This window comes from Fimicolochytrium jonesii (genome assembly GCF_025526975.1).
Source record: "Fimicolochytrium jonesii strain JEL569 chromosome Unknown EV422scaffold_15, whole genome shotgun sequence".
Classification (NCBI taxonomy): domain Eukaryota; kingdom Fungi; phylum Chytridiomycota; class Chytridiomycetes; order Spizellomycetales; family Powellomycetaceae; genus Fimicolochytrium; species Fimicolochytrium jonesii.
In genome coordinates, this window is record NW_026515682.1 from 372,170 (window position 1) to 393,781 (window position 21,612).

The following is a 21,612-nucleotide window of genomic DNA, read 5'->3' on the forward strand; positions in this document are numbered from 1 at the left end:
CACCAACGCGCATGTTAGCAGATGACAAGTCAACTCCAAGATTCCCCACCCACCACACAAACCCACCCACCAGGACGCAAAATCCCCTCATTCTCTTTCTGAAAAATGGCAACAGCAACCGCCCCTCCATCCACCGCCCCACCCGGCACACCCCTCCGCCCCGCCCGCGCAACCCCCCCATCCTCCGCCGGCACTCGAACAAGCACTTCCGCACGCCCAAGCAGCTCCCGAGCCAAATCCGCCGGCAAGAACAAGGAGGTTATTCGGAAGACTGAGGAAGCGGAGGAGGGTGGTCGGAAGGGGGTTTGGGAGGTTATTCAGGTGTGTGATACATGGGGGAGGAGGGTGTGGGATGTTTTGTTTGGGGGAGTCATGGAAGAGGGATGAGAAATTGATAGGTTGCTTTTCCGGTAGGACCGGATTGGTGCACCTCTTACATGGACGTTTCTCACAGCGGCGGACATTACGGCGCTGAACGGGTTTACAGGTCCGGAGGATGTTGTGAGGTTTGTGTCTGCGCTGCAAATTTACCACTCGGAGGGTTGTATTGTACTGATGGACGTTGTATGGGATGTTTTAGCAAATTCGCACAACTGTTGGGACTAGATGGCGTGCATCGCAAGGATCTGTTTGCGGGGATAAGCGTTATGTTTCATGTTGGGAATTACATGTAAGCTTCAGCTTGTCAACTGCTGCAGCTGGCTGGTCAAACTCCCAGTGTCCATTAATGGATATCTGATGTTCTCTGTATAGGTATGCAAAGGATAAGGGTTTCACGGACGCAGAAACAGCGGCATTTTGTGCGATATTGAAGACTTGTTTGGAGAATGGCAGTGAGTACAGACACTCTCCATTCCTTCCTCCCCTGATGCTTCACAGCCCGTACTCACTGCTATCGTATCCACCAGAGCACCTCACCACCCTCGACAAAGCCCTCACGCACACCCAAGAGCTGCTCATCGCCCACACCGGCTCGGCTTCTCAATCACAGATTCAGTCGACACCAGAAGCACCGACAGGCGAGAAAGCCCAATGGGAGGTGTTCCGCCCAGAGGTGGTCGACATCATCACCGACTACATTGTCCTCACGTACGTACGGGTTTTATCATAAGCACAATCACATCCATATATCAAAATCACAAAAGGCTAAAACTGCTCCAATCAATAGATTTTTGCAGCATTTCCGATTATACCACTACACCCTAACCCACCCTCAACCCCCGCACACAACCACCCACACCCTCCACCTCAATGAACCCCCAACCCTCACCCCGCCCACACGCACCGGCAGCGGCTCAAAATCCAGCCGGCCCTCCACCCGTTCCCGCAAATCCACCGCCAAACCCCTCGCCACCTGGCCACCCCCCCTCTCCAGCCACCTACCCCTCGCCATCCACGAAGCGCAAAAGGCGGAGCAGGCGCAACGCGAGCGCGAGCGGATAGCTGCTGAAGCCGCGTTGAGGGAGGAGGAGAGGAAAGCGAGGGAGAACCCGTTTGGGGTACTTGATAATGAGAGTGTTAAGAATGTGGCGGTGGAGGTTGTGGCGGAGATGCTTGCGGCGGTGGGGAGGGAGGTGGAGGCGAGGTTGGAGGAGGGACGGGGGAGGTTTTTGGAGAGAGTTGGAGGGGTCAAGTAGGGATATGTTGAAGGGCTGTTCTGGGGATGTATCGGTGTGTTTTGCGAGATGTGCACCCTTTCAAGATGTAACCATATGTGCACAGCAGGGGAATTAGCTGAAAACATAGCTGACTACGCAATCACCTCGGCCGCTCATAAACAATCTCAATCCTCCCCACCCCATCCGGATCAACCTGCGCAACATCCGAATACTTCCTCGTCAGCCGCTTCCTCTTCAGGGAATAGCACATCCCCGTCGCACGGAACCCTACAAAACCGCCGTTACAACACACGGCGACTCGGAAGACTCGGATATCGACTGGCAACAGCAACTCACCCACACGGCAACGTGCAGTAACTCCCCCACTTTGAGCTTCCCCGACAGCGATTGTTGTGTAGGCCATTGGCGTGCAAGAGATTCCGCCTTTGAAATCGTCGCAAGTAATCGCAATGGTCGGCACTCTGAATTTGGACTGGAATACATTCTACGTGCGAAAGGAGAAGGAGTGGACCGAGGTGCCCAGGGCGACTGCAGACGAAGTGGCCGCTCGAGGGCCATACGACATTGTCACAGCATGTAATCGCCGGGCTTACTTTCGACGGTACGGAAGCACCACACCGCGGCAACCTTTGTGGAAGACCGCCGACAGGGGATTCAAGTTCACTTGCGTCAATTGCAAGATGGAAGTGGATATGGTGAGCAGCGTCAACTCTTGTCAAGGTCACTTTGACAGATCCGTTGGGGGCCTCCCGTGTGTCGTCTACTACGAGTTTGAGAACGAGGACGGTGAAACACGACCACTGCTCACTTGTCGGCAGAGCCGGCTGATACGATGGGTGCACACTCGCCCAGCGGGGGACATAGGGGACATCGATGTCCCATGGGACGAATACCTCATACAGCGGGAGGCGGAGGGTGCGGGCGAGGACGGCGACGATGAGGGAGAGGAGGAAGAACGGGATGCGGTTCCCGCCCCCCTAAGCACGCCCTCAAGTGCGAGTGAGACCGCTGGACAAACGCCAATTTTGGGCTCGCCAAACGAAGCCTCCGCTGAAGGCTGCAAGTAAGTGAGAGAACGAGAGAAACCTGTAGGAGGATACCGACCCTTCCATTTTGTCGATGAACGCAGTCTGCGCTTTGTCGATGCTTGAGTTTCGGGGAGCTGGGACAGGCGTGAGGTTTGACATGCACTGCAGGCATGAGGCGTGAGGTCTGCAGCACATTGGCACAATCGGCCACAAAGGCAAGGGCATCATTCCAGGATGTACCGGAGAGACACAATGTAGCATGTATGTAGCATCCGGACATCTTACATATGTGCGGTAATTCCTCGTTCCCACCTCAACTTCGTTGCGGTCGTAGCTAAGTACGCTTGCAATGCTCAATGTCTCGTTTCCTACCATCCCTGCCAGTTGCGAAGCTCGACAAAAGTCCCGTGGAAGTGGATGCAGCGCCGGAAATCCCTTCCAGGGGTTAGGGTTAGGGTTAGGGTTAGGATAACCCTACACTCTTTCAAAGTGACCTGCCGTTCCAGGGGTTAGGGTTAGGGTTAGGGTTAGGGTAACCCTACAAGCCGTCAATAGATCGGTCAACACTCCCTGCATCAACCCCCTAGCCTTTCACATCCACTCTCGGCATAAGCAAAAACCCGACATACGTTCTTCAACCGAACGGGGTAAGGAGTCCCGAGTAAGAACTGAATGAAAACATGAGTGTAGAGTTGGCAGAAAGCAGCTTGTTGTTGTTGGATGTCGCGTTGAGCAGCGACGGACGGGCGATGAGGTCCAGGATGAGGTCACACGTCTCCACTCCACTGACTCCAGGCGAAACTTGGCAACGAGAGACAAAAACACTGCACACTCCGTCCTCCCGAGTTCTGCGCATACATACAGACAGTACCCTCAGACACTCTTCTCAGCATGCCGCTCATCTACGCCTTAACCTCCCGGGGCTCCATCATCCTCGCAGAGCATGCTGCGACGACAGGCAACTTCCAGCAGGTCACGCAGCATATCTTGGAGAGGTTGCCCGAGCAGGAGGAGGGAAAGGACGGGGAGACGAGGATGACGTTTGTTTATGATCGGTAAGTTTCGACAAGGAGAGCGGAGGGTTGGGTACTTTTGACGAGCGAGGGACAGCACTTTGTGGTCCGCATTCGTCCATCCCACCCAGTATCAATATCACACCCACTTGTCGCTGACTCCTACCTCTCTCCCACCCGCACACAGCTACCTCTTCCACCACTTGACCTCGCATGGCATCACCTTTCTCTGCCTCGCGGACGACGGGTTCGGCCGCCGCATCCCATTCGCATTCCTCGAAGACCTCAAGCAGCGGTTCGAGAAGACCTACGGCTTTGAACGGCCAAAGCATGCGATTGCGTATGGGCTGAACGAGTTTTCCAGGGTTATCCAGGCTCAGATGGTGTGTATCACTACTTCATCAATCTAGTAATTTGAAAGAGCGCTGTATCTCACCCAACCTGTGATTCATAGGAACACTTCAACAACACGCCTCAAACCGACCGCTTCCACAACGTACAATCCGAGATCGACGCCGTGCGCGACGTCATGGTCACCAACATCGAAAAAGTGCTCGAGCGCGGGGACAGAATTGAGATCCTAGTCGACAAAACCGACACGTTGAACGCGACATCGTTTGCGTTCAAGAAGCGGTCGACGGCGTTGAGGAGGCGGGAGTGGTGGAAGAATACAAAGTTGATGGTGCTTATGGGTGTTGGGGTGCTGCTTGTGATTTGGTTTGTGGTCACGGCGAGGTGTGGGTTTACGTTTAGTGATTGCAAGGTGAGGTTGTTGTGGTTTTGTTCTTTGCTGATTTGTGTGCAGGTTATTCCAACGTCGTCAATCCAATTCCAGGCCTGAGGAATCCTACATCAATCCCGCTCGACATCCACCATCGCCCGATTTTTGTAATCCCATGCGCATCAGCATCCCCGCGCCCATCCCATTGTACATCGCCTCCCTAAGTTTTGAATCTTCGCCAAAACCCCCTTGCACGATATGTTTCCCTCCCCCGACCGCCATGTTGTTCCACGTTTCCCCCCATATTCCGCCAATGTCCCCCCCCACACATTCCGCCACACATGTACATAACAGTTTCGCAGTTTCGACAAATGAATGAGAATTTCGTGTCTATCCAAGTCGTTCGGCGGTATTCGGTCCGATCTCTTTTTTCCTTGTTCTTTTTGTGTGTGTCATGCACAGAATACAAGTCGTGATAGCCGACATCAAAAAATCTGCAAACGAGTAGACCGCATTCGGGAAACAAAGCGATAAGCCGTGAAGTGTTGGATCAGGGCAGTAAAGACTCACTTGCATGGCACCATATCGGTAATACCACCGGTTATTAAGCCCCGCACCAAGCGATTCCAGTGAAAGTCTATATGCATGCCCGCCCATGGGTGTTTACCTACGTACAATGGCCCCGCACAGCAGAGCAGATACGCAGTACGGCATTCGGATACAGCAAGGTAATGGATGTCCCACTCACTAGGGATGCAGCAACCGCGTGCGATTTCGAAGTGTCGGCAACCGTTTTTTGGAACGGAGTAGTATAGGGTCCCTAACCTTAACCCTAACCCTAACCTTTGTAGGCAAAATTGACGGCGGATTGACAGCATTCGACAAACCAACACGCATGAGGGCGACAACGTTCTCGCTCAAAATGGGATATGGGAGTCGGCAAAATGGAAGAAGGTTATTGCAATGAATGTGGCGCTGGGTGGGCCGTCTTCCGGCGAGAGCTGATGAGAGGTATGCATAAATAAACATCCCCCCAATGCAGGCACCCCTCACCTCCAATAGGACACGGAAAGGAAAACGACGGAGGAAGATTACTCCCGCAAGACGAGCTGTGGACATGAAAACCGGATTGACAGCATCGGGGTTGTGGGATGCATAAACATCCCCAATGGGGGCACTCCTCACCTCCAATAGGACACGGAAAGGGAAACGACGCAGGAAGATTCCACCCGCAAGACGAACTGGAAATGAAAACCAGATTGACAGCATCGGGGATGTGGGATGCATAAACATCCCCAATGGGGGCACTCCTCACCTCCAATAGGACACGGAGAGGAAAACGACGCAGGAAGGTTACGCCGGGACGAACTGGACATGAAAACTAGATTGACAGCATCGGGGATGTGGGATGCATAAACATCCTCAATGGGGACTCCTCACCTCCAATAGGACACGGAGAGGAAAACGACGCAGGAAGGTTAAGCCGGGACGAACTGGACATGAAAACTAGATTGACAGCATCGGGGATGTGGGATGCATAAACATCCCCAATGGGGGCCCTCCGCATCTCCAACCTGACACGGAGAGGAAAACGACGCAGGAAGGTTAAGCCGGGACGAACTGGACATGAAAACCAGATTGACAGCATCAGGGATGTGGGAGCAGCTATAGCAGTTGACAACTGTGACGGGCAATGACAGCCTCCCGAGCGGGACAGACTACGTATATGGCTCTATCGTGGAGAGGTTACTTATAAACATAGCCATTGCTCACACTTCCCAGCTCCAATAGGACACCGTGGACGAGGAAAAGGAAAGAAACGACACCGGAATATGCAGGGCTACTGAAATCGTCACTGGATATGGACGATAGCATAGCATTCGACACCAACAAGATATGCTGGATATGCTGGACCACCATCCAGTCGCCATACCAACGTCTCCATATCCACCCACAGGCGATAGGACCCGTCGTCGTCGTCACATATCAACACGCTATGGACCTAGCCCATAGCCCATAGCCCATAGCCCATAGCCCATAGCTCACACCCATACCCATACCCATCCGCTGCAACAAAAACCTCAACACCTCCTCGCTCGTCAGTCATCCTCGGACTTCGTCGCCATTCCACGCTGACAACCCCTCCTCGCTCGTCAGTCATCCTCGCCTTCGTCGCCATTCTACCGCATCACCCTGACAACCCCTCGCTCGGCGTCATCCTCGGACTTCCGTCGGCACTCGGACTTCACCCCTGTCGTCGTCAGCAGGCCCAGGCCATCCCGGGCTCGGATTTCGTCGCCAGTCGGACTTCGTCGGCATTCCACGTGCGCTTACGACCACCTATGCGTCGTCGGCACCCCTGTCGTCGTCAGCAGGCCCAGGTCGGTCATCGTCCTTCTCCCGCCGCGACAAAAACGCGTCACATAATCACCTCGCGTCGCATCCCGCAATCCCTTCAGACACCGACAACGCGTTGCCCGCTTAGCATCGTCAGCCAAAGAACACCGGGAACTTCCAGGCCTCCCCTTTCTCATGAATCATCGGCGCATTTGAAATGCGAGCACGCAATTCCCCTGGATTGCGGGCGCAGTCCTATACTGTGCCACCTTTTGGAAATGAGGTTCTTCCTCGGGATCTCGTTTCCAGAGGGAGCAGCAGCGAGCAGAGAGAGAGCCGTTGCGGGCGTCCTAGTGAGCCCGAAGTCTATAAAAGGAGGACCTCGGTTCGCCCTCCCCTCCACTTTTTCCTCATCAGTTCCGCACACAACAATCTCCTCTACTACTACTACCTCTTCCCTACTACTACCTCTTCTCGACTACTACCTCTTCACTACTACTACCTCTTCTCGACTACTACCTCTTCTCGACTACTACCTCTTCGCTACTACTACCTCTTCTCGACTACTACCTCTTCTCGACTACTACCTCTTCGCTACTACTACCTCTTCTCGACTACTACCTCTTCTCGACTACTACCTATCGGTCGCTCACGTACTACTACTCTGGCCTACTGCCGACTACAACACAAGATCAACGTCCGCTACCGCTTCGCCAGCACCCAAGATCAAGATCCGCTATACCGCTTCGCCAGCACCCAAGATCAACGTCCGCTATACCGCTCCGCACCCAAGATCAAGGTCCGCTACCCGCTTCACCAGCACCCAAGATCAAGGTCCGCTGTACCGCTTCGCCAGCACCCAAGATCAAGGTCCACTACCCGCTTCGCCAGCACACAAGATCAAGGTTCGTCATCGTCCGCAATGACCTTAAACTACCACCCTTCATCGACAGTACCGCTTCGCCAGCCACTACCACTACCACCCTTCATCGACGGTACCGCTTCATCAGCACACAAGATCAAGGTCCGTCATCGTCCGCAATGACCTTAACCTACCACCCTTCATCGACGGTACCGCTTCGCCAGCCACTATCACTACCACCCTTCATCGACGGTACCGCTTCATCAGCACACAAGATCAAAATCCGTCATCGTCCGCAATGACCTTAAACTACCACCATCGGCGCTCTTCTTCGGTATTATCGGGTCCGAAATGACGCTAAACTACGATCATCGGCGCTTCTTCTTCGGTCGGCACTATCGGGTCCGGGAAACTACCATCGGCACTTCTTCTTCGGTCGGCACTCCTTTTCGGCACTCCTTCGGCACCGTGCTGGGGGAACCACGTGAAACGCCCCGACGTTCCATTCTTTTCTTTTCTTTCCTTTTCTTTTCGTTTCTTCTCGTGCTAACTTTCCATTCTTTTCTTTCCTTTCTTTTCGTGCTGGGAGCATGCGTACGTTAAAGGGCCGGTGCTAGGCAACCACAGAAAACGCTTCGTGCTGGTAGGCATGCGTACGTTAAAGGGCCGGTGCTGGGCTACCACAGAAAACGCTCCGTGATGGAAGACACACGTTAAATAGCCCGCGTAATGGGCGTTATGAACCTGGAATGTGATTGAAATCAACGCAAAGCGACCGTGACACTCGGTGGCTACCTTCGGGTAGACAGGGCAGGGGCTGGTGATGAGAGTGGTGAGGTGAGTTACGTGCTGTGAAATACAAGAATCACGTATATCGACTGACGATCTGGTTATTAGTTGTCTTTTCTTTACCGTCGGCGCTCTTCTTCGGCACTCTTCTTCGGTCCACTGGTTAGTTATCTCATCTTAGGAAATCGTGACTGATTCTTGTATATCGACTGACGATCTGGTTATTAGTTGTCTTTTCTTTACCGTCGGCGCTCTTCTTCGGCACTCTTCTTCGGTCCACTGGCTAGTTATCTCATCTTATAAAATCGTGACTGATTCTTGTATATCGACTGAGGATCTGGTTATTAGTTGTCTTTTCTTTACCGTCGGCGCTCTTCTTCGGCACTCTTCTTCGGTCCACTGGTTAGTTATCTCACCTTATGAAATCGCAATCCTCTTCGGTCGGGTCCGAAATGACGTTAAACTACCATCGGCACTCCTTCGGCACTCCTTCGGCGCTCCTTCGGCACTCCTTCGGCACTTCTTCGGTTCGGTCGGGTCCGAAATGACGTTAAACTACCATCGGCACTCCTCGGCACTCCTTCGGTTCGGTCGGGTCCGAAATGACGTTAAACTACCATCGGCACTCCTTCGGTTCGGTCGGGTCCGAAATGACGTTAAACTACCATCGGCACGTCCGAAATGACGTTAAACTACGATCGGCACGTGGAAGTGGAAGAAACACGTTAACCAGCCCGTGGACGTGGACGACACGTTAACCAGCCCGTGGAAGTGGAAAAACACGTTAACCAGCCCGTGATCAGGAAAACCACGTTAAACGACCCGCGTAATGGGCGTTATGAACCTGGAATGTGATGAAATCAACGCAAAGCGACCGTGACACTCGGTGGCCATGGAAGGATCGCTGGGCGACTCCATGGACAGGGAATGTGGACAGGGCGACTCTTGAGGTATGTATTTGATCATCATCGTCGCCGTCGTGATCTTCACTGCTCTTCAACATTCATTGATATCGTCTTCTGCTTCTCTATTAGATGAGAGTGATGACGAGGATCTTGAGGTATGTATTTGATCATCATCGTCGCCGTTGCGGATCATCACTCGTCTTCTGCTTCTCCATTAGATGAGAGTGATGACGAGGATCTTGAGGTATGTATTTGATCGTCATCGTCGCCGTCGCACTGCTCTTCAACATTCATTGATATCGTCTTCTGCTTCTCTATTAGATGAGAGTGATGACGAGGATCTTGAGGTATGTTTTTGATCATCATCGTCGCCGTCGCACTGCTCTTCACTGCTCTTCAACATTCATTGATATCGTCTTCTGCTTCTCGTCTTCAGGAGCTAGAGGACGCTAGAGGACGCCGAAATCGACATCGAGAACTTCATCGAGGAAGCCGGCGAGAACGACATCGACGAGGCCGCGGAGCAAGACGTCAAGGAGCTAAGGTAAATATCATCATTGTCTGCTTTGATCACTGTTCGAAATCCGCTAACACTCGTCGTCGTCCATAGAAGCCACCGGACACGCAGGAACTACCATCGGCACGTCAACGACCATCGGCACGTTAAACGACTGTCGGCACATTGAACGACCATCGGCACTCTTCTTCGGCACTCTTTTTCGTTTCGGCACCACCCTTCTTCGCTCGTGCTGGGCACCCACGTTAAAAGGCCCAAGCGAAGCGACCGTTCTTCTCGGTGGCTCCCTCGGGAGACAATCGTGCTGGGAGCATGCGTACGTTAAAGGGCCGGTGCTGGGCAACCACATTAAACGCTCTGGAATGTGAGAATCAACGCGAAGCGACCGTTATACTCGGTGGCTCCCTCGGGAGACAAGTAATGGGACGGGAATGACTCGTATATATCTCTCTTGTACTATATTATAATACTATCTTTCAATAAAAACTACTTTTGAACTATACTACTTGCTCTGCTTCGTGCGCTCTTCGAAAAATGGCTTGCAAACTATTCTACTTCTCCCTCCTGTTGTGGGTGCAGGTTAGGGTGTGTGCGTCACGCGCTTCAGAGTGGAAAGGACGACGGCTTCGCACGGCTGTATGTACCCCCATTTTTCTACAAGTTGCCTTCATCGGCGACGCCTCAGGCAGAGGTACAATGATGTGGAGTACTGTACAGTATATGTATGTGACTGCGTTTGTCTCGCCGTGGCCAGAGGTGCGGTACCGGATGCTTGGAATGCTTGGTGTCGGGCACTTTCTTATTCATTGTCCTTGGTAGTCGCTGGTCGCGTCGCGGGGGGGTGGGGGGGGGGGGGGGGCCGGCTTGGAAGTCAAGTGACGCATACTGTACGTATAAATAGCTGCGCGTCGTCGGGCAGAACACCTTTTTCCTCCAGCATCTCAGCATTTCAAGACCAAGATTCCGTGGCCCATTCCCAGATTCCGTTGCCCATTCCCAATTACACTAGAAGAAGTTATGACCACTGCCGGCACGGCCAGGCGTGATTGTTAACTATCTTCTGGTGCGTCTGGTGAATGGTGAATGGTGAATGGTTAATGGTGAAGCTACCTCGGCTCTCGCTCAGACTCTCGCTCCACATCCGATGAACAGTTATGACCACTGCCGGCACGGCCAGGCGTGATTGTTAACCCTACTTCTGTGTTGGAGGTGCTGTGTTCTGCACTCCGGCCCGTCGGCCACGGTCGCTTCTGCGTCCGCCACCGCTACGACCACTGATACGGTTACTTCGACTGAGCCCAGGTCCGCGGTGACTGAGCCTACCAAAAACAAGGTCATTCGGGTCAGATCGGTTGCCTCTGCTACCTCGGTCGAACTTCCTCCGGTTACCTCTGTGCCTGAACAGGCGGTCACCTCTATTTCTATTCCACTGCCTCTTTTTCCCACGTCGGTTCCGCCGCCTCCCCCGGTTTTCCCCTGCCCTATCCGCCGCTCTTCCCGAACCCGTACGTCGCCGGCATCCCCACGCTTGGCGCTTCCGTCGCGCCCTTCTCCCTGCAGCACCCAGGGAACCACCCGACCGCCCCGGCGTGCAGACCTACGGGCAAACTCACTGGATATCGGCGCCGAGGAGCCCCTGTATCAAGCGATAGTTTCCTTTGGTATGCTTTCTGATAAATGTTACGGTCGCCTGCATTTTGTTTTTGCTAACGCACGCACGCAACTTGGAACCTCCCGTACATTCACCAGAATAACGTCCATCGCCTACATAACAACCCATGGAGACCGAAGGTAGGTTCTCGAGCAGGGAGGGAGCAGCGGGGAGATGAGGAAATGGGGTACCCTGCCCAGATGGTTTCGCGCATATGGCGTATCCAGCCACTGTCAGCAGCCCCCGGGTTGGCGCATATGACGTATCCACTCAGGGGAGAAAGGAGAAGAGAGAGAGAGAGGGAGAGAGTGAGCGAGAGCGCGAGAGAGAGCGGACTATACCCTACCAGATGGTTTCGCGCATATGGCGTATGCACCTGGGGGATGAGGGAGAGGGAGAGAGAGAGCAGAGGCGCGCCCTTTTGGATTCCGCTGTCTGTCGTCGCACAAATGGTGGTAGAAGGCAAATCTCATTGGCGTCGTGGGCTAACCCTGTCGGTGAATATCCTTGGGACATGTTCCACCCAATACTCCCGAGACCCGAGTTAGGGTTGGGGTTAGGGTTAGGTTAGGGTTAGGGTTAGGGTTAGGGTTAGGGTTAGGGTTTACCCGAGTTAGGGTTGGGGTTAGGTTCGACAGAGTCGCGGTCAAATTGAGGCGCCATTAGGGTTAGGGTAACATTAGGGTTAGGGTACTCTTACGCTCAAGCTCGGCCTTACAGCCTTCACGCTCGGCCTTACAGCTTCACGCTCTCAGCGCCGTGGTTTGCCATTTGGTACGGCTGGGTAGGCACTACTACCCCAGCATTCATTTCCCACAAATACTCATCATCCAAAAAACGAATCATGGCTCGAGTCCTGCAACATAGGGCACTCAACTCTCCTTCTTCCCCTTATGCAGATACCGATAGACGTACAGTACATGTGCAGTATTCGTGTTCGAACCGGAGATGAGATATGGTGGGTGATCAGAGGAGGCTTTGCGACAAAGCGACAAACCGGAGATGGAACGGAAACAGGATGGTTGGACGGAAAGGGGAGGAGAGGAGTGATGGTGGAGGAGAGGAGAGGTAGCTGGCAGGTCGTGCCGGGACTCCAGGACTCCCGCACTTGCAGAACATTCCCACTTGCACATCCTCACGCACATCCTCACGCTGGTCTCTTGTTTTACAGCCTAAGCGACGAAACGAATCTGAAGGGGAGGGGAAACGGACAAAGCGGGCGACAGCGGTACACGGATTCAGTCGTTTTAATACACTTCTGAAGCAAGATGCAGTCGGAATCATCTCACGCTTCAATCTCAACGTCGAATCCGCGGAGGAATATGCCACAACAATTGCGCACCCGACACAAACCGTATCCGGTGGATAAACGCCCGACGAAAACATCTATATGACCAGCTCGGAGCGGGAGAGAAGGGGCCGATCGAAGGGATTCCGTTGTCCCCAACTCCAACTCCAACACCAGCCCATGCCCTCGACGCATTACTGAGCGCCTGATCTATGTATTATAGACGACATTTTTGCTCCGGTTCTCCCAAATGACCCTCTCGCTATGCGGCCCGGGGCGCGGATCCACCAGTTTGTTGACAAGGCTGCATGGGCACAGAACCGGGAAGGAGATCACCAGCCCACGCCAACACCTGGCCCAACCCACACTACCACACCCAGCGCCATCTCAAACCCCGGCATCGGCGGAGTTGACAACGGCGGCGGTGGAGTTGAAATCATGGCAGACAGCCGCGGCGGCGTTGAAATCATGGCAGACAGCGGCGGCGGTGGTGGAGTTCAAATCGTGGCAGGCAGGGACGGCGGCGGTGGAGTTGAAATCGTGGCAGGCAGCGATTTCCAAAGTGTCAAAATGGCACGGAGATTCAATGTACCTATTCCGTTTGTTCCGGTAAGAAAAGTTACTTAAGTTACTAAAGTTACCGTACTTAACTAAACCAACTTTCCTTTTTTTTTTGTTTTATGTTCAGCGGTCTATCGATGTTGCAGAGTACAACGTACTGCTATTCCCAACAAACCCAGATAATCTGCACTGGGTCCTGTTTGCAATACTCGTCGCCCAAGTCCGCAAAACCCCTGGGCCCCCCTGGTTCGTCATTAACCAGACACGAAAACGTATCCCTCGTTTTATTTGACTCAAAGCCTCGCCCGAACGACCACGACTACGTTGATAAGATGGCCAATATAGGCTCCCTCTTGTGGGATTGGTGCATTACGGCCACTGAAGTCCCGCTCAATCACACACCGACGCCGACACCGACGGTTGACGCCCTCTTCACGCCTCGACAGCGCGACGACCATAACTGTGGGACATTTGTGTGCATGATGGCTGATGCCATTGCACGTGGTGCCGTGGGTGAGGTTACCGAATCATGGGTCAATACGCAGACCGCCGTCAATGCCCGCCATACCATCATCGCGCTGAGCATCGTGTTGGCCATGTTTCTTCACGATGGTGATGCTCATCAGTATACGGATGTGACGAAGTGCTAGAGATGGAAGATGCAGATGCCGGGATGGAAGGTGCAGAGATGTCGGCGTAGGAGGAGGTGCAGAAGGGGGTGCAGAAGGGTGTTGTGCCGAAAGATGCGAGCTCCTAGTTGTGATAGGGGTAGAGTATAGTATATTATACGTATAGTACGCGCCTTCAGCTGAGTCGTGCTTCAAGTGGTGCTTCAATGGTCACTCAATCATGGATAGACGACTTCTTGAACACGGCGCCCTCCAAGGACGGCTGCTTTCAGGGAGTACTCTTCCTTCTGGGCCTGTCGCAACTGCTCGGGTGCATATTCAAGTGGGAGAAATGCTCACTCACTCCATCCCAACACGTACAGCACATCGGCTGGAATTCATCGTGAGGGGCATTTCTATACGTTTTTCGATGGACGGCCACTCTATATACGGTCAGACCATCGTCGGCTACTTCCGATCTCGTGCACAATACAGATGACGATATGATGACCTGAGGGACGATTCTGACATGGGATGTCTTGTTGACGGAGTTGGATACATTCATCCCACGCGGGGCGAGGACGCTGTATAGTAGGAATGGTGTGGGTTTGATGGGGGCGTGGGTAGATATTGTATAGCAAGGCCGGGGGGATAGGCGGAAACATCAATTGAACCATGAGATGGAAAAAGGAGAACGTCGGTGAACGACCAGCTGGGAAACTCCCCTCGTAAAGCCCTGAGTAAAGCCCAGTTCGCAGCGCAAGAACGCGACCTCTTCGCTCTGGACCTCCTTCTCGCCAACCGCCATTGCGACATCGACCTGCTCACATTTCCACACCACACACTTACAACACCTCCGGCAGCTACAGCAGCCTTCCCTAGTGGCTGGACTTCGGCTCCCCACTCTTCTTTTCGCTTTTGAGTTACTGTGGACCTGGGAATCACCATGCAAAGGTGTACAATGGTCATGGCGGTCCCGTGCGCATTCCAACACTCCATCTTCGGCATGAGCTCACTCGTTGGGGAGGCAGATGGTGCCCCACTGCGAGTCGCCCTCGGTGCTCCTACACGCCTTGCAAGGCACGACGTTTCTGGATGCTGCAGAGGTTCCCCTTGCTTGTCTCGGAACCCCACCTACCAGTTCGTCGCTACCTGCACGTCGTCCGAAGCCGTCGGCTTTAGCTGCGCGTCGTCGGCAATGCGCAGAAGTGTTCTCCCACTGTCCCATTCGGCTCACTGCAACAAGGATCTACGGGTAAGCTTTATCACTTGAACTGGGTAACAGGGTGCCATCGCCTCATTGTTTCCTACCTCATTGTTCCTACTACGTAGCCACAAACAAGCGGAAACGAGACAACAAAGAGAACACGGCAGTCGATGGAGGTTGGTGTGTCCATTCCATTGAATTATCCGGCTGTAGGGCCGTAGGCTGGTGTGGTGTGGTGTGGTAAATATCGTACAGTGGGTCAATGGCTCACCCAACGCATCAACCAGAGACAACACCATTCCGCCGGAGTACGCTGGAGAAACGATGGCTCAACAACCTCCAACTGAAAGCACTCTGCAAAACCGAGCAAAACCGCACCTGTCACGCCTCCGTCGCTCTGCATTCAGCGTTCCGCTCTCGACTTCACGATCGCTTGAGGCTGATTGTTTTGGGCCGTCCTCGCGATCGTTTGCCATCCACCACAACCGCGATCGCTTGAGGCTGTTTGTTTGGGCCGTCCTCGCGATCGTGTGCATCTCATTGAATTTATGCGGCGATCTTTTCCGGCACATCCTTTATCTAATCCGCTCCCTCGGCCGATCCCTCTGCATCGTCGAAACCTGCACGTCGTCAGAAGAATTATGACCACGCGTGATTGTCATCTCTTCTGGTAAAGGGAGAATGGAACTCGACTCTTGCTCAGAAACATACTCCGCACCGAGCAAAACCGCACCTGTCACGCTAAGAGCTGGAACCATGGACCCGCATCATCCGAACCATGCTTCCCATTGGCCACGCTTCCCATTGGCCACCGCTGCCCCAGTCTCGAGCGTCGTTGCCCACGCTTCCCATTGGCCCAGCGCATGTAACCCTAACTGTAAGTCATTTTGCGTGGAAGGCTGTTATATCGCGTGGAAGGCTATTGACTCGCACATTTACAGGGTAACCCTAACCCTCAGTTACGGTACGGGTATTAGGGGAAGGCTGTAACCCTAACTGGAAGTTATTTCGCGCGGGAGGCTGTTATATCGCGTGGAAGGCTATTGACTCGCATATTTACAGGGTAACCCTAACCCTCAGTTACGGTACGGGTATTAGGGGAAGGCTGTAACCCTAACTGGAAGTTATTTCGCGCGGGAGGCTGTTATATCGCGTGGAAGGCTATTGACTAGCACATTTACAGGGTAACCCTAACCCTCAGTTATGGTACGGGTATTAGGGGAAGGCTGTACCCCTAACCGCTGTGTTGTACACAACAAACCCTAACCCTCAGTTACGGTACGGGTATTCCGCGAAGGCTGTAACCCTAACTCGAAGTTATTTTGCGCGGAAGGCTGCGCACGGAAGGCTATTTATTATAGTCGATGCAGGGCCGTTATTCGAGCGCGCCCAACCCAACCCAACCCTGCACTGATCTTGGCTGTGCTGGAGCGAGAAACTGACCTGCCGAGGCGGCAACGCCGTTGAGCTCCAGTAGGATGTATACGATAAAATCTCCGAGAGTTTGAAAGAGCGCCGGTTCAAGTTCCGGATGTCAGGCTCATATTGGGATGCAAGGAAGGCCACCGTTCTTGTCGGCAAGGCCATGCAGATCTGCGGCATGCTCACCGATGTCGACGAAGGCTACGGGTGAAAGCTACTGTATGAAGCTCAAAAAAATCCATCTATCTACAAGAAAACGCACACTGAGGGGTATCAAAATCTCTTCCCATCCACCACCTACATAGAACCCAAAATATCAAAAGCAGCCCTCCAACCGCCCCCAACCCCCCTCCCCATCTACCCAAACAGCGTCTTCAACTCCTCAATCCTCCCCCTCTTCTCCTCCTCCTTCCTCTTCGCCGCCGCCCCCACCGTCCCACCACTCCCTGCACTCGCACCACCAACTTCACCCTCCCCAATAGCCCACTTAGTCAGCACCGTCTTGCGCTCTTGGATCGTAAGCATCTTCTCCTCGACGGTGTCACGCATGACGAACCGTTTGACAGTGACGGGGCGGGTTTGGCCGATGCGGTGGACGCGGTCGATAGTTTGGGATTCTACGGGGGCCTATGGTGCGTTGCAAAGCGATTGCGAAACGGGAAACCTGTGTGTTAGATAGCAGCTAACGGAGAGAGATACTTGCTGTCCAATGGAGGAGATGCGAGGGGGGTTGAAACAATACTTACATTCCACCACGGCTCCATGATAACCACAAAACTCGCCCTCACAAGGTTCAACCCCACCCCCGCGCTCCTCATGCTCGCCAACAACACCCTACATTCCCCCGCATCCCCTTCATCACTCGCAAACCTCCGCAACGTCGCCTCCCGTTCCCTCTGACTCATCGTCCCATCCAGTCTACAAAACCCAAACCCATGTTCCTGTAACACAATCTCGCAGAGGTTGAGCATGGATGTGAACTGTGAGAAGACGACTGTTTTTACGTCGGGTTGCGTGGTGCGGAGGTGGGTGAGGTGGTGGATTAGGGTGAGAAGTTTTGTGGAGGCGTGGAAGTGGCGGCGGAGGGTTATTGTGTGGGTTGGTAGAGGTGGTGGTGGGGATGTGATGATGGTGTCCGAGTCGGTTTTGCCGTTTTCCTTGTTATCATCTACCAAAGTCGTCGACGATTGCTTCCCATCCGTTTGAGTGTCCCCCGCGCTGACAGCAGTTGCAGCGGGCGCACTCGGCGCCCTAACAATATCCAACAAGTCCTCTTCCCTGAACTCCTTCCTGCAAATCGGACACTCGCCCTTCTCGCCCATCTGCTCGCGTTTCTGGAGGTATCCGACGATGCACTCGAAGCAGCTCATGTGCAGGCAGGGGAAGAGGGTTGGCTGGACCATCAGGTCGAAGCAGATCGGGCACGAGGAGTCGTCGTCTTCTTGGGAGGGGCTGGTGCCGTTAAGGGGGGATTTGCCGGCTTGTGCAAGGCGTTGGAAGACGGTGTCGACGTAGGTATCGCGGTCGGATGTACCGGTGGTGCTGCTGTTCCCATCCAACCCATTTTGGAACCGTTTGATCAACGCATCGATGTCCATATCCGACCCATCTGCACTACTCGTCGACGCCGACGCAGCAGCGTTCCCTTTCCCCAACGCCAACTCCGGATGCAAGCAACACTGCCTCAGCCTCGTCAGCATCTGAAACACATGCGCCCAATGGCTGAGAACGCTGCCTGCCGCGCAGAACGCCGAGAACTGCGTTTTAGATTTCGTAAACAGTGCCGTGTAGATATCGCGCTCCTCTTTTGTGAAATCGAGGTATTCGGTCTCTACCGTTTTGGGCGGGAGTTCCACGATCGGTCGGCCTTCGGGTCCCACTCGCGTTGTTTTCTGGCGACGGAGGACGAGCGGTTCCAAAACCGATTGGACTACGTTCAAAGCTTTTGGGTCCTTATTGGCAAAGGGTACGGTGATGAACTGTCGCCAGAAGGAGTAGTTCCCCCACGGCTCGATGCGGAGAAAATGCACCAGGGAGAATAAGTCCTCGAGCCGGTTCTGGATGGGCGTGCCGGTAACGCACCACCGACGTCGCGCGTCGATCTTGTGGCAGGATTTGGCGGTGGCGGTTTGCTGGTTTTTGATCCAGTGCGCTTCGTCCAGCACGACTCGGAACCATTGCACGCCGAATATCAGCGAGGCGCGCTTGTTGGTTTTCACTGTTGCTTGCCATTCGCTCGCGACGACTCCGTAGGTTGTGATGACGACATCGGGTGCGTCTTTAGATGTCAGATCCGAGATTTTCAATGACCGTTCTGTACCGTAGAAAACGGCGTGAGATAATGTCCCCGGCCTGAAGCGTTCCGTGACCTCATCGCGCCACTGGGACAGAAGGGACAGCGGGCACACGACCAGCGTTGCCCGGCTTGACGGAAGTACAGAGTCCGTCGAGTTCCCCTTGGCAGCATACCGCGCAAACGGTTGGAACTGGTTCGTCCAACTCGACTGCCCCATCTCTTCCTGCGTCGGTCGATTTGTGTGTATGAGAGCAAGGGTCTCGAGCGTTTTGCCGAGTCCCATCTCGTCGGCAAGGATTCCTGCCCGAGTGCGGTCGGCGGCGCTTGGGAAGCGTGTTTGCATCTCGCCGGTGTATGGGTTTAAGTAGATCTTCTGTGGATGAGCCTCGCACTGGTTTCCCGGACTTGGAAGGGCGTACTCTTCCCACAGGGGATGTATTGAATGCGAGTCCGAATCTACTTGAAGGTTTTCTTTCGCCGCCATCCAGGATAGGGCCTGTACCATTGATTGAGAGAGCAATAATGTCAGTCTTGCACCAGGGATGTCATCACGTTCAGACAAACATCAAACATACCTGCTTTTGATACCCCCTCAAGTCAATAACCAACCCCTCCTTCGGCTCCATCTCCTGCACATCCTCAAAACCTCTCGCCTTCTCATACAAAACCTCCACCTGATCCTCCTCCAGCTCCTTCTCATCCTCCACCGCGTCCTCACCCGGCACCGCGCCACCACTCGACGCAGCATCCACCGCAGCATCCTCCTTCAACCCAGCCTCAGCGGGGTCAAACGGCCGCAACCCAAGCATCTTGAATAACGTCAACAGCGCAATCTTGCGATCCTTGATCGTCTGGTCCTGGGTATCCTCATCGTCGGCCGACGCCACGGTCATAAACGCCTTCTTAGTGAAGAAGATGCGGAGCTGCAGGATAATATCGCACAGCAGTGTGAGTGAGGGTGGGGCTGAGACGACCGTGCCGCGGATGACGATGACGTCCATCTCGACCAGCTTGCCGAGCACCTTCGCGTCGTCTTTGGACATCTTGGCGACCTCTTTGCCGCCGGCCCGGATGCGCGTGATGGGCCCTCTGGGTGTTTTGGACGCGCGTGGGTATCTTTTGGACGTCGGTTGGGCCGAGTAGACGGTCTTATGGTCGATCGTCTCGATTTCGTCTCCGTCTCGTAGCTGGTTGGGCCCCCGGATGGTCGCAAGGGCTACCAGTATCACGTCGCCTGCATACTTCAACTCCCCGTCCGGATGCGGCGACCCGGCCCCACCGGCTGCTTTCACCCGCTTCACATCCCTCGTCCCCATCGCCGCATCCTCCTCCGCCTTCCGCTTCACCCCGGCGTCGGCCGCCTGTATCGCAAGTCGTTGGTATTTGCCTGGGTTCTCGAAATATAAATGACATGCTCGTGATAGGTCGCCTTTGGACTCGGCGAGCAGGACGCCGAGTGACATGGAGGGGACTTCGTCGCCGAGGATGCCGCGGAGGGAGGCGAAATCTGGTTGTGTCATTGTTTGCGGTTGGTTGCTAAGTTGCAGTATCGTTTCAAGCAATGGCCGTGGGAACTTGGTGGACTGGAGGCGACGAGGGTGGAGTGGAGAAGTCTCAAAGCTCCAGCCAGACCTGTGGGTATTCCCCGGGAGCGCAGCTTTCCTATCTAGTACTATCTAGGAGGTGCTATTCCAGCACTTTGCCCTGCGATAACCTCTACCATTTGCAAATGGGGATAGTTTGAGGTCTACGCTAAGCACAGCATGAATTTGCAACAAGTCCGAAAGCGCCTCGTTTGACAAATTGCGTCCGGAAAGGGAAGCCAGACAGAGGCGACTGCCAAACGCGTCACTCCAATCCTACGAGTTGGGAAGGAAGCGACAACCACATAGCCCGGCAACATGAGAGTAAGCTTCTGACGGTCGAGCTTCTGCGCACGTTGAGCGTGAGGAGCGGGGAACGAGGCAGGCAAGGCATTGGGCTTTCGTCCACAGAGCACATGCCCTCAAGTTGTTAAGCAAGAAGACAATTTTCCAAAGTAGTTGTAATAGACACAGATATTATGTAGATATCTACATATTAGACAAAGCATTTGATACGTACAATACATGCAATTGATACCGCACTAAGATTGCCACGCCGATATTGAACGGCATCCTACTCCGCCATCCTACTCTGCCTTCGTGCCTTCATCGCATCCTCCAGCTTCATCGCATCAATAAACTTCCTCTCCTTATCCTCAGATTTCATCTCCTCGAATTTACCGCCCATTACCGGGGATCTTTACTGGGGAATACACTACATATGCCGGAAACTACACATCGGCTTGACATTGGTTGGACGGGATGGGGCGAGGGGAGGGGGTTGTGCATGCCATAGCACAGTGTGTGGAGGCTGAGGGTGACACCCGACAAGCCGGCGGCGGCGCAATCAGATCCTCCCCACTGTCGTTGTAGGCGGCGGCGGTCCAGTCGGCGGTGGAACCTAAAGCAGCAAAAGAGAGCACAATCAACAAATGATGTATTTTAGAACTACAATAAAACCCGAAGAATGCTCGCCCGGGTTTCCTCGAGTTCCAGTCTCATATCCTCTAAACTTGTATGCTTTGTATGAAAGATCTGCTTTCCACCGGTCCAGTTGTCTGCAGCGTGTGTGAATCCGCACAGAAAGGTACCGCTGGTTGTTGCTCTTACTTGTTACAAGGCTGGCCACGGCGGCGTCTGTCATGGGATTAGGGTTAGGGATTAGGGTTATCAACCCTAATCCCCAACCTCACAACCCTAACCCA

General features: G+C 53.9%; 8 protein-coding genes across 8 annotated transcripts; 7 read left to right on the top strand and 1 right to left on the bottom strand.

Annotated features, from left to right (window-relative positions):
• Window positions 1-15: 15 nt before the first annotated feature.
• EV422DRAFT_92539 (uncharacterized protein) lies at window positions 16-1,853 on the top strand. The gene is made up of 6 exons (XM_053074508.1): window positions 16-321; window positions 415-506; window positions 581-670; window positions 754-833; window positions 909-1,089; window positions 1,169-1,853. The coding sequence occupies exons 1-6, from the start codon at window positions 106-108 to the stop codon at window positions 1,635-1,637; spliced, it is 1,128 nt and encodes a 375-aa protein (XP_052924761.1). The 5' UTR covers window positions 16-105; the 3' UTR covers window positions 1,638-1,853.
• A 5-nt stretch (window positions 1,854-1,858) lies between these two features.
• EV422DRAFT_92613 (uncharacterized protein) lies at window positions 1,859-3,164 on the top strand. Its single transcript, XM_053074510.1, has 2 exons — window positions 1,859-2,682; window positions 2,749-3,164. Exons 1-2 carry the CDS (start codon window positions 2,069-2,071, stop codon window positions 2,768-2,770), a joined length of 636 nt encoding a protein of 211 aa, XP_052924762.1. The 5' UTR covers window positions 1,859-2,068; the 3' UTR covers window positions 2,771-3,164.
• EV422DRAFT_532903 (putative vesicle-associated membrane protein) lies at window positions 3,084-4,781 on the top strand. The gene is made up of 4 exons (XM_053070569.1): window positions 3,084-3,702; window positions 3,848-4,043; window positions 4,115-4,423; window positions 4,496-4,781. Exons 1-4 carry the CDS (start codon window positions 3,539-3,541, stop codon window positions 4,499-4,501), a joined length of 675 nt encoding a protein of 224 aa, XP_052924763.1. The 5' UTR covers window positions 3,084-3,538; the 3' UTR covers window positions 4,502-4,781.
• Window positions 4,782-6,512: 1,731 nt separating this feature from the next.
• EV422DRAFT_92823 (uncharacterized protein) lies at window positions 6,513-7,847 on the top strand. The gene is made up of 2 exons (XM_053074512.1): window positions 6,513-7,517; window positions 7,553-7,847. Exons 1-2 carry the CDS (start codon window positions 6,724-6,726, stop codon window positions 7,761-7,763), a joined length of 1,005 nt encoding a protein of 334 aa, XP_052924764.1. The 5' UTR covers window positions 6,513-6,723; the 3' UTR covers window positions 7,764-7,847.
• A 446-nt stretch (window positions 7,848-8,293) lies between these two features.
• Window positions 8,294-9,277, top strand: EV422DRAFT_92724 (uncharacterized protein). The gene is made up of 3 exons (XM_053074511.1): window positions 8,294-8,417; window positions 8,478-8,531; window positions 8,598-9,277. Exons 1-3 carry the CDS (start codon window positions 8,404-8,406, stop codon window positions 9,052-9,054), a joined length of 525 nt encoding a protein of 174 aa, XP_052924765.1. The 5' UTR covers window positions 8,294-8,403; the 3' UTR covers window positions 9,055-9,277.
• A 154-nt stretch (window positions 9,278-9,431) lies between these two features.
• EV422DRAFT_568395 (uncharacterized protein) lies at window positions 9,432-9,960 on the top strand (the record flags this gene model as incomplete). The annotated part of the gene is made up of 4 exons (XM_053072643.1): window positions 9,432-9,522; window positions 9,596-9,621; window positions 9,718-9,818; window positions 9,885-9,960. 4 exons carry the CDS (start codon window positions 9,432-9,434, stop codon window positions 9,958-9,960), a joined length of 294 nt encoding a protein of 97 aa, XP_052924766.1.
• A 4,644-nt stretch (window positions 9,961-14,604) lies between these two features.
• Window positions 14,605-16,119, top strand: EV422DRAFT_92873 (uncharacterized protein). The gene is made up of 4 exons (XM_053074513.1): window positions 14,605-15,154; window positions 15,232-15,282; window positions 15,394-15,983; window positions 16,048-16,119. The coding sequence occupies exons 1-3, from the start codon at window positions 14,931-14,933 to the stop codon at window positions 15,749-15,751; spliced, it is 633 nt and encodes a 210-aa protein (XP_052924767.1). The 5' UTR covers window positions 14,605-14,930; the 3' UTR covers window positions 15,752-15,983; window positions 16,048-16,119.
• Window positions 16,120-16,890: 771 nt separating this feature from the next.
• Window positions 16,891-20,615, bottom strand: EV422DRAFT_532932 (SNF2 family N-terminal domain-containing protein). The gene is made up of 2 exons (XM_053070570.1): window positions 19,400-20,615; window positions 16,891-19,320 (listed from the first exon to the last, which is right to left on the bottom strand). Exons 1-2 carry the CDS (start codon window positions 20,342-20,344, stop codon window positions 17,200-17,202), a joined length of 3,066 nt encoding a protein of 1,021 aa, XP_052924768.1. The 5' UTR covers window positions 20,345-20,615; the 3' UTR covers window positions 16,891-17,199.
• Window positions 20,616-21,612: the final 997 nt, after the last annotated feature.

What these genes read in the sequence shown, in the direction of transcription:
- EV422DRAFT_532903 (XM_053070569.1), top strand. Translation starts at nt 3,539, where the DNA reads ATGCCGCTCATCTACGCCTTAACCTCCCGGGGCTCCATCATCCTCGCA. An exon ending in ATGACGTTTGTTTATGATCG is followed by an intron (nt 3,703 to 3,847) that starts GTAAGTTTCGAC and finishes ACCCGCACACAG; the next exon opens with CTACCTCTTCCACCACTTGA. An exon ending in GGGTTATCCAGGCTCAGATG is followed by an intron (nt 4,044 to 4,114) that starts GTGTGTATCACT and finishes TGTGATTCATAG; the next exon opens with GAACACTTCAACAACACGCC.
- EV422DRAFT_92823 (XM_053074512.1), top strand. Translation starts at nt 6,724, where the DNA reads ATGCGTCGTCGGCACCCCTGTCGTCGTCAGCAGGCCCAGGTCGGTCAT. An exon ending in GCTCCGCACCCAAGATCAAG is followed by an intron (nt 7,518 to 7,552) that starts GTCCGCTACCCG and finishes CCCAAGATCAAG; the next exon opens with GTCCGCTGTACCGCTTCGCC.
- EV422DRAFT_92873 (XM_053074513.1), top strand. Translation starts at nt 14,931, where the DNA reads ATGGTGCCCCACTGCGAGTCGCCCTCGGTGCTCCTACACGCCTTGCAA. An exon ending in ACTGCAACAAGGATCTACGG is followed by an intron (nt 15,155 to 15,231) that starts GTAAGCTTTATC and finishes CCTACTACGTAG; the next exon opens with CCACAAACAAGCGGAAACGA. An exon ending in GAACACGGCAGTCGATGGAG is followed by an intron (nt 15,283 to 15,393) that starts GTTGGTGTGTCC and finishes CGCATCAACCAG; the next exon opens with AGACAACACCATTCCGCCGG.
- EV422DRAFT_532932 (XM_053070570.1), bottom strand. Translation starts at nt 20,344, where the DNA reads ATGACACAACCAGATTTCGCCTCCCTCCGCGGCATCCTCGGCGACGAA. An exon ending in TGAGGGGGTATCAAAAGCAG is followed by an intron (nt 19,321 to 19,399) that starts GTATGTTTGATG and finishes TCAATGGTACAG; the next exon opens with GCCCTATCCTGGATGGCGGC.
- EV422DRAFT_92613 (XM_053074510.1), top strand. Translation starts at nt 2,069, where the DNA reads ATGGTCGGCACTCTGAATTTGGACTGGAATACATTCTACGTGCGAAAG. An exon ending in GCCTCCGCTGAAGGCTGCAA is followed by an intron (nt 2,683 to 2,748) that starts GTAAGTGAGAGA and finishes CGATGAACGCAG; the next exon opens with TCTGCGCTTTGTCGATGCTT.
- EV422DRAFT_92724 (XM_053074511.1), top strand. An exon ending in CACTCTTCTTCGGTCCACTG is followed by an intron (nt 8,532 to 8,597) that starts GTTAGTTATCTC and finishes TCTGGTTATTAG; the next exon opens with TTGTCTTTTCTTTACCGTCG.
- EV422DRAFT_92539 (XM_053074508.1), top strand. Translation starts at nt 106, where the DNA reads ATGGCAACAGCAACCGCCCCTCCATCCACCGCCCCACCCGGCACACCC. An exon ending in GGGTTTGGGAGGTTATTCAG is followed by an intron (nt 322 to 414) that starts GTGTGTGATACA and finishes CTTTTCCGGTAG; the next exon opens with GACCGGATTGGTGCACCTCT. An exon ending in ACCGACTACATTGTCCTCAC is followed by an intron (nt 1,090 to 1,168) that starts GTACGTACGGGT and finishes TCCAATCAATAG; the next exon opens with ATTTTTGCAGCATTTCCGAT.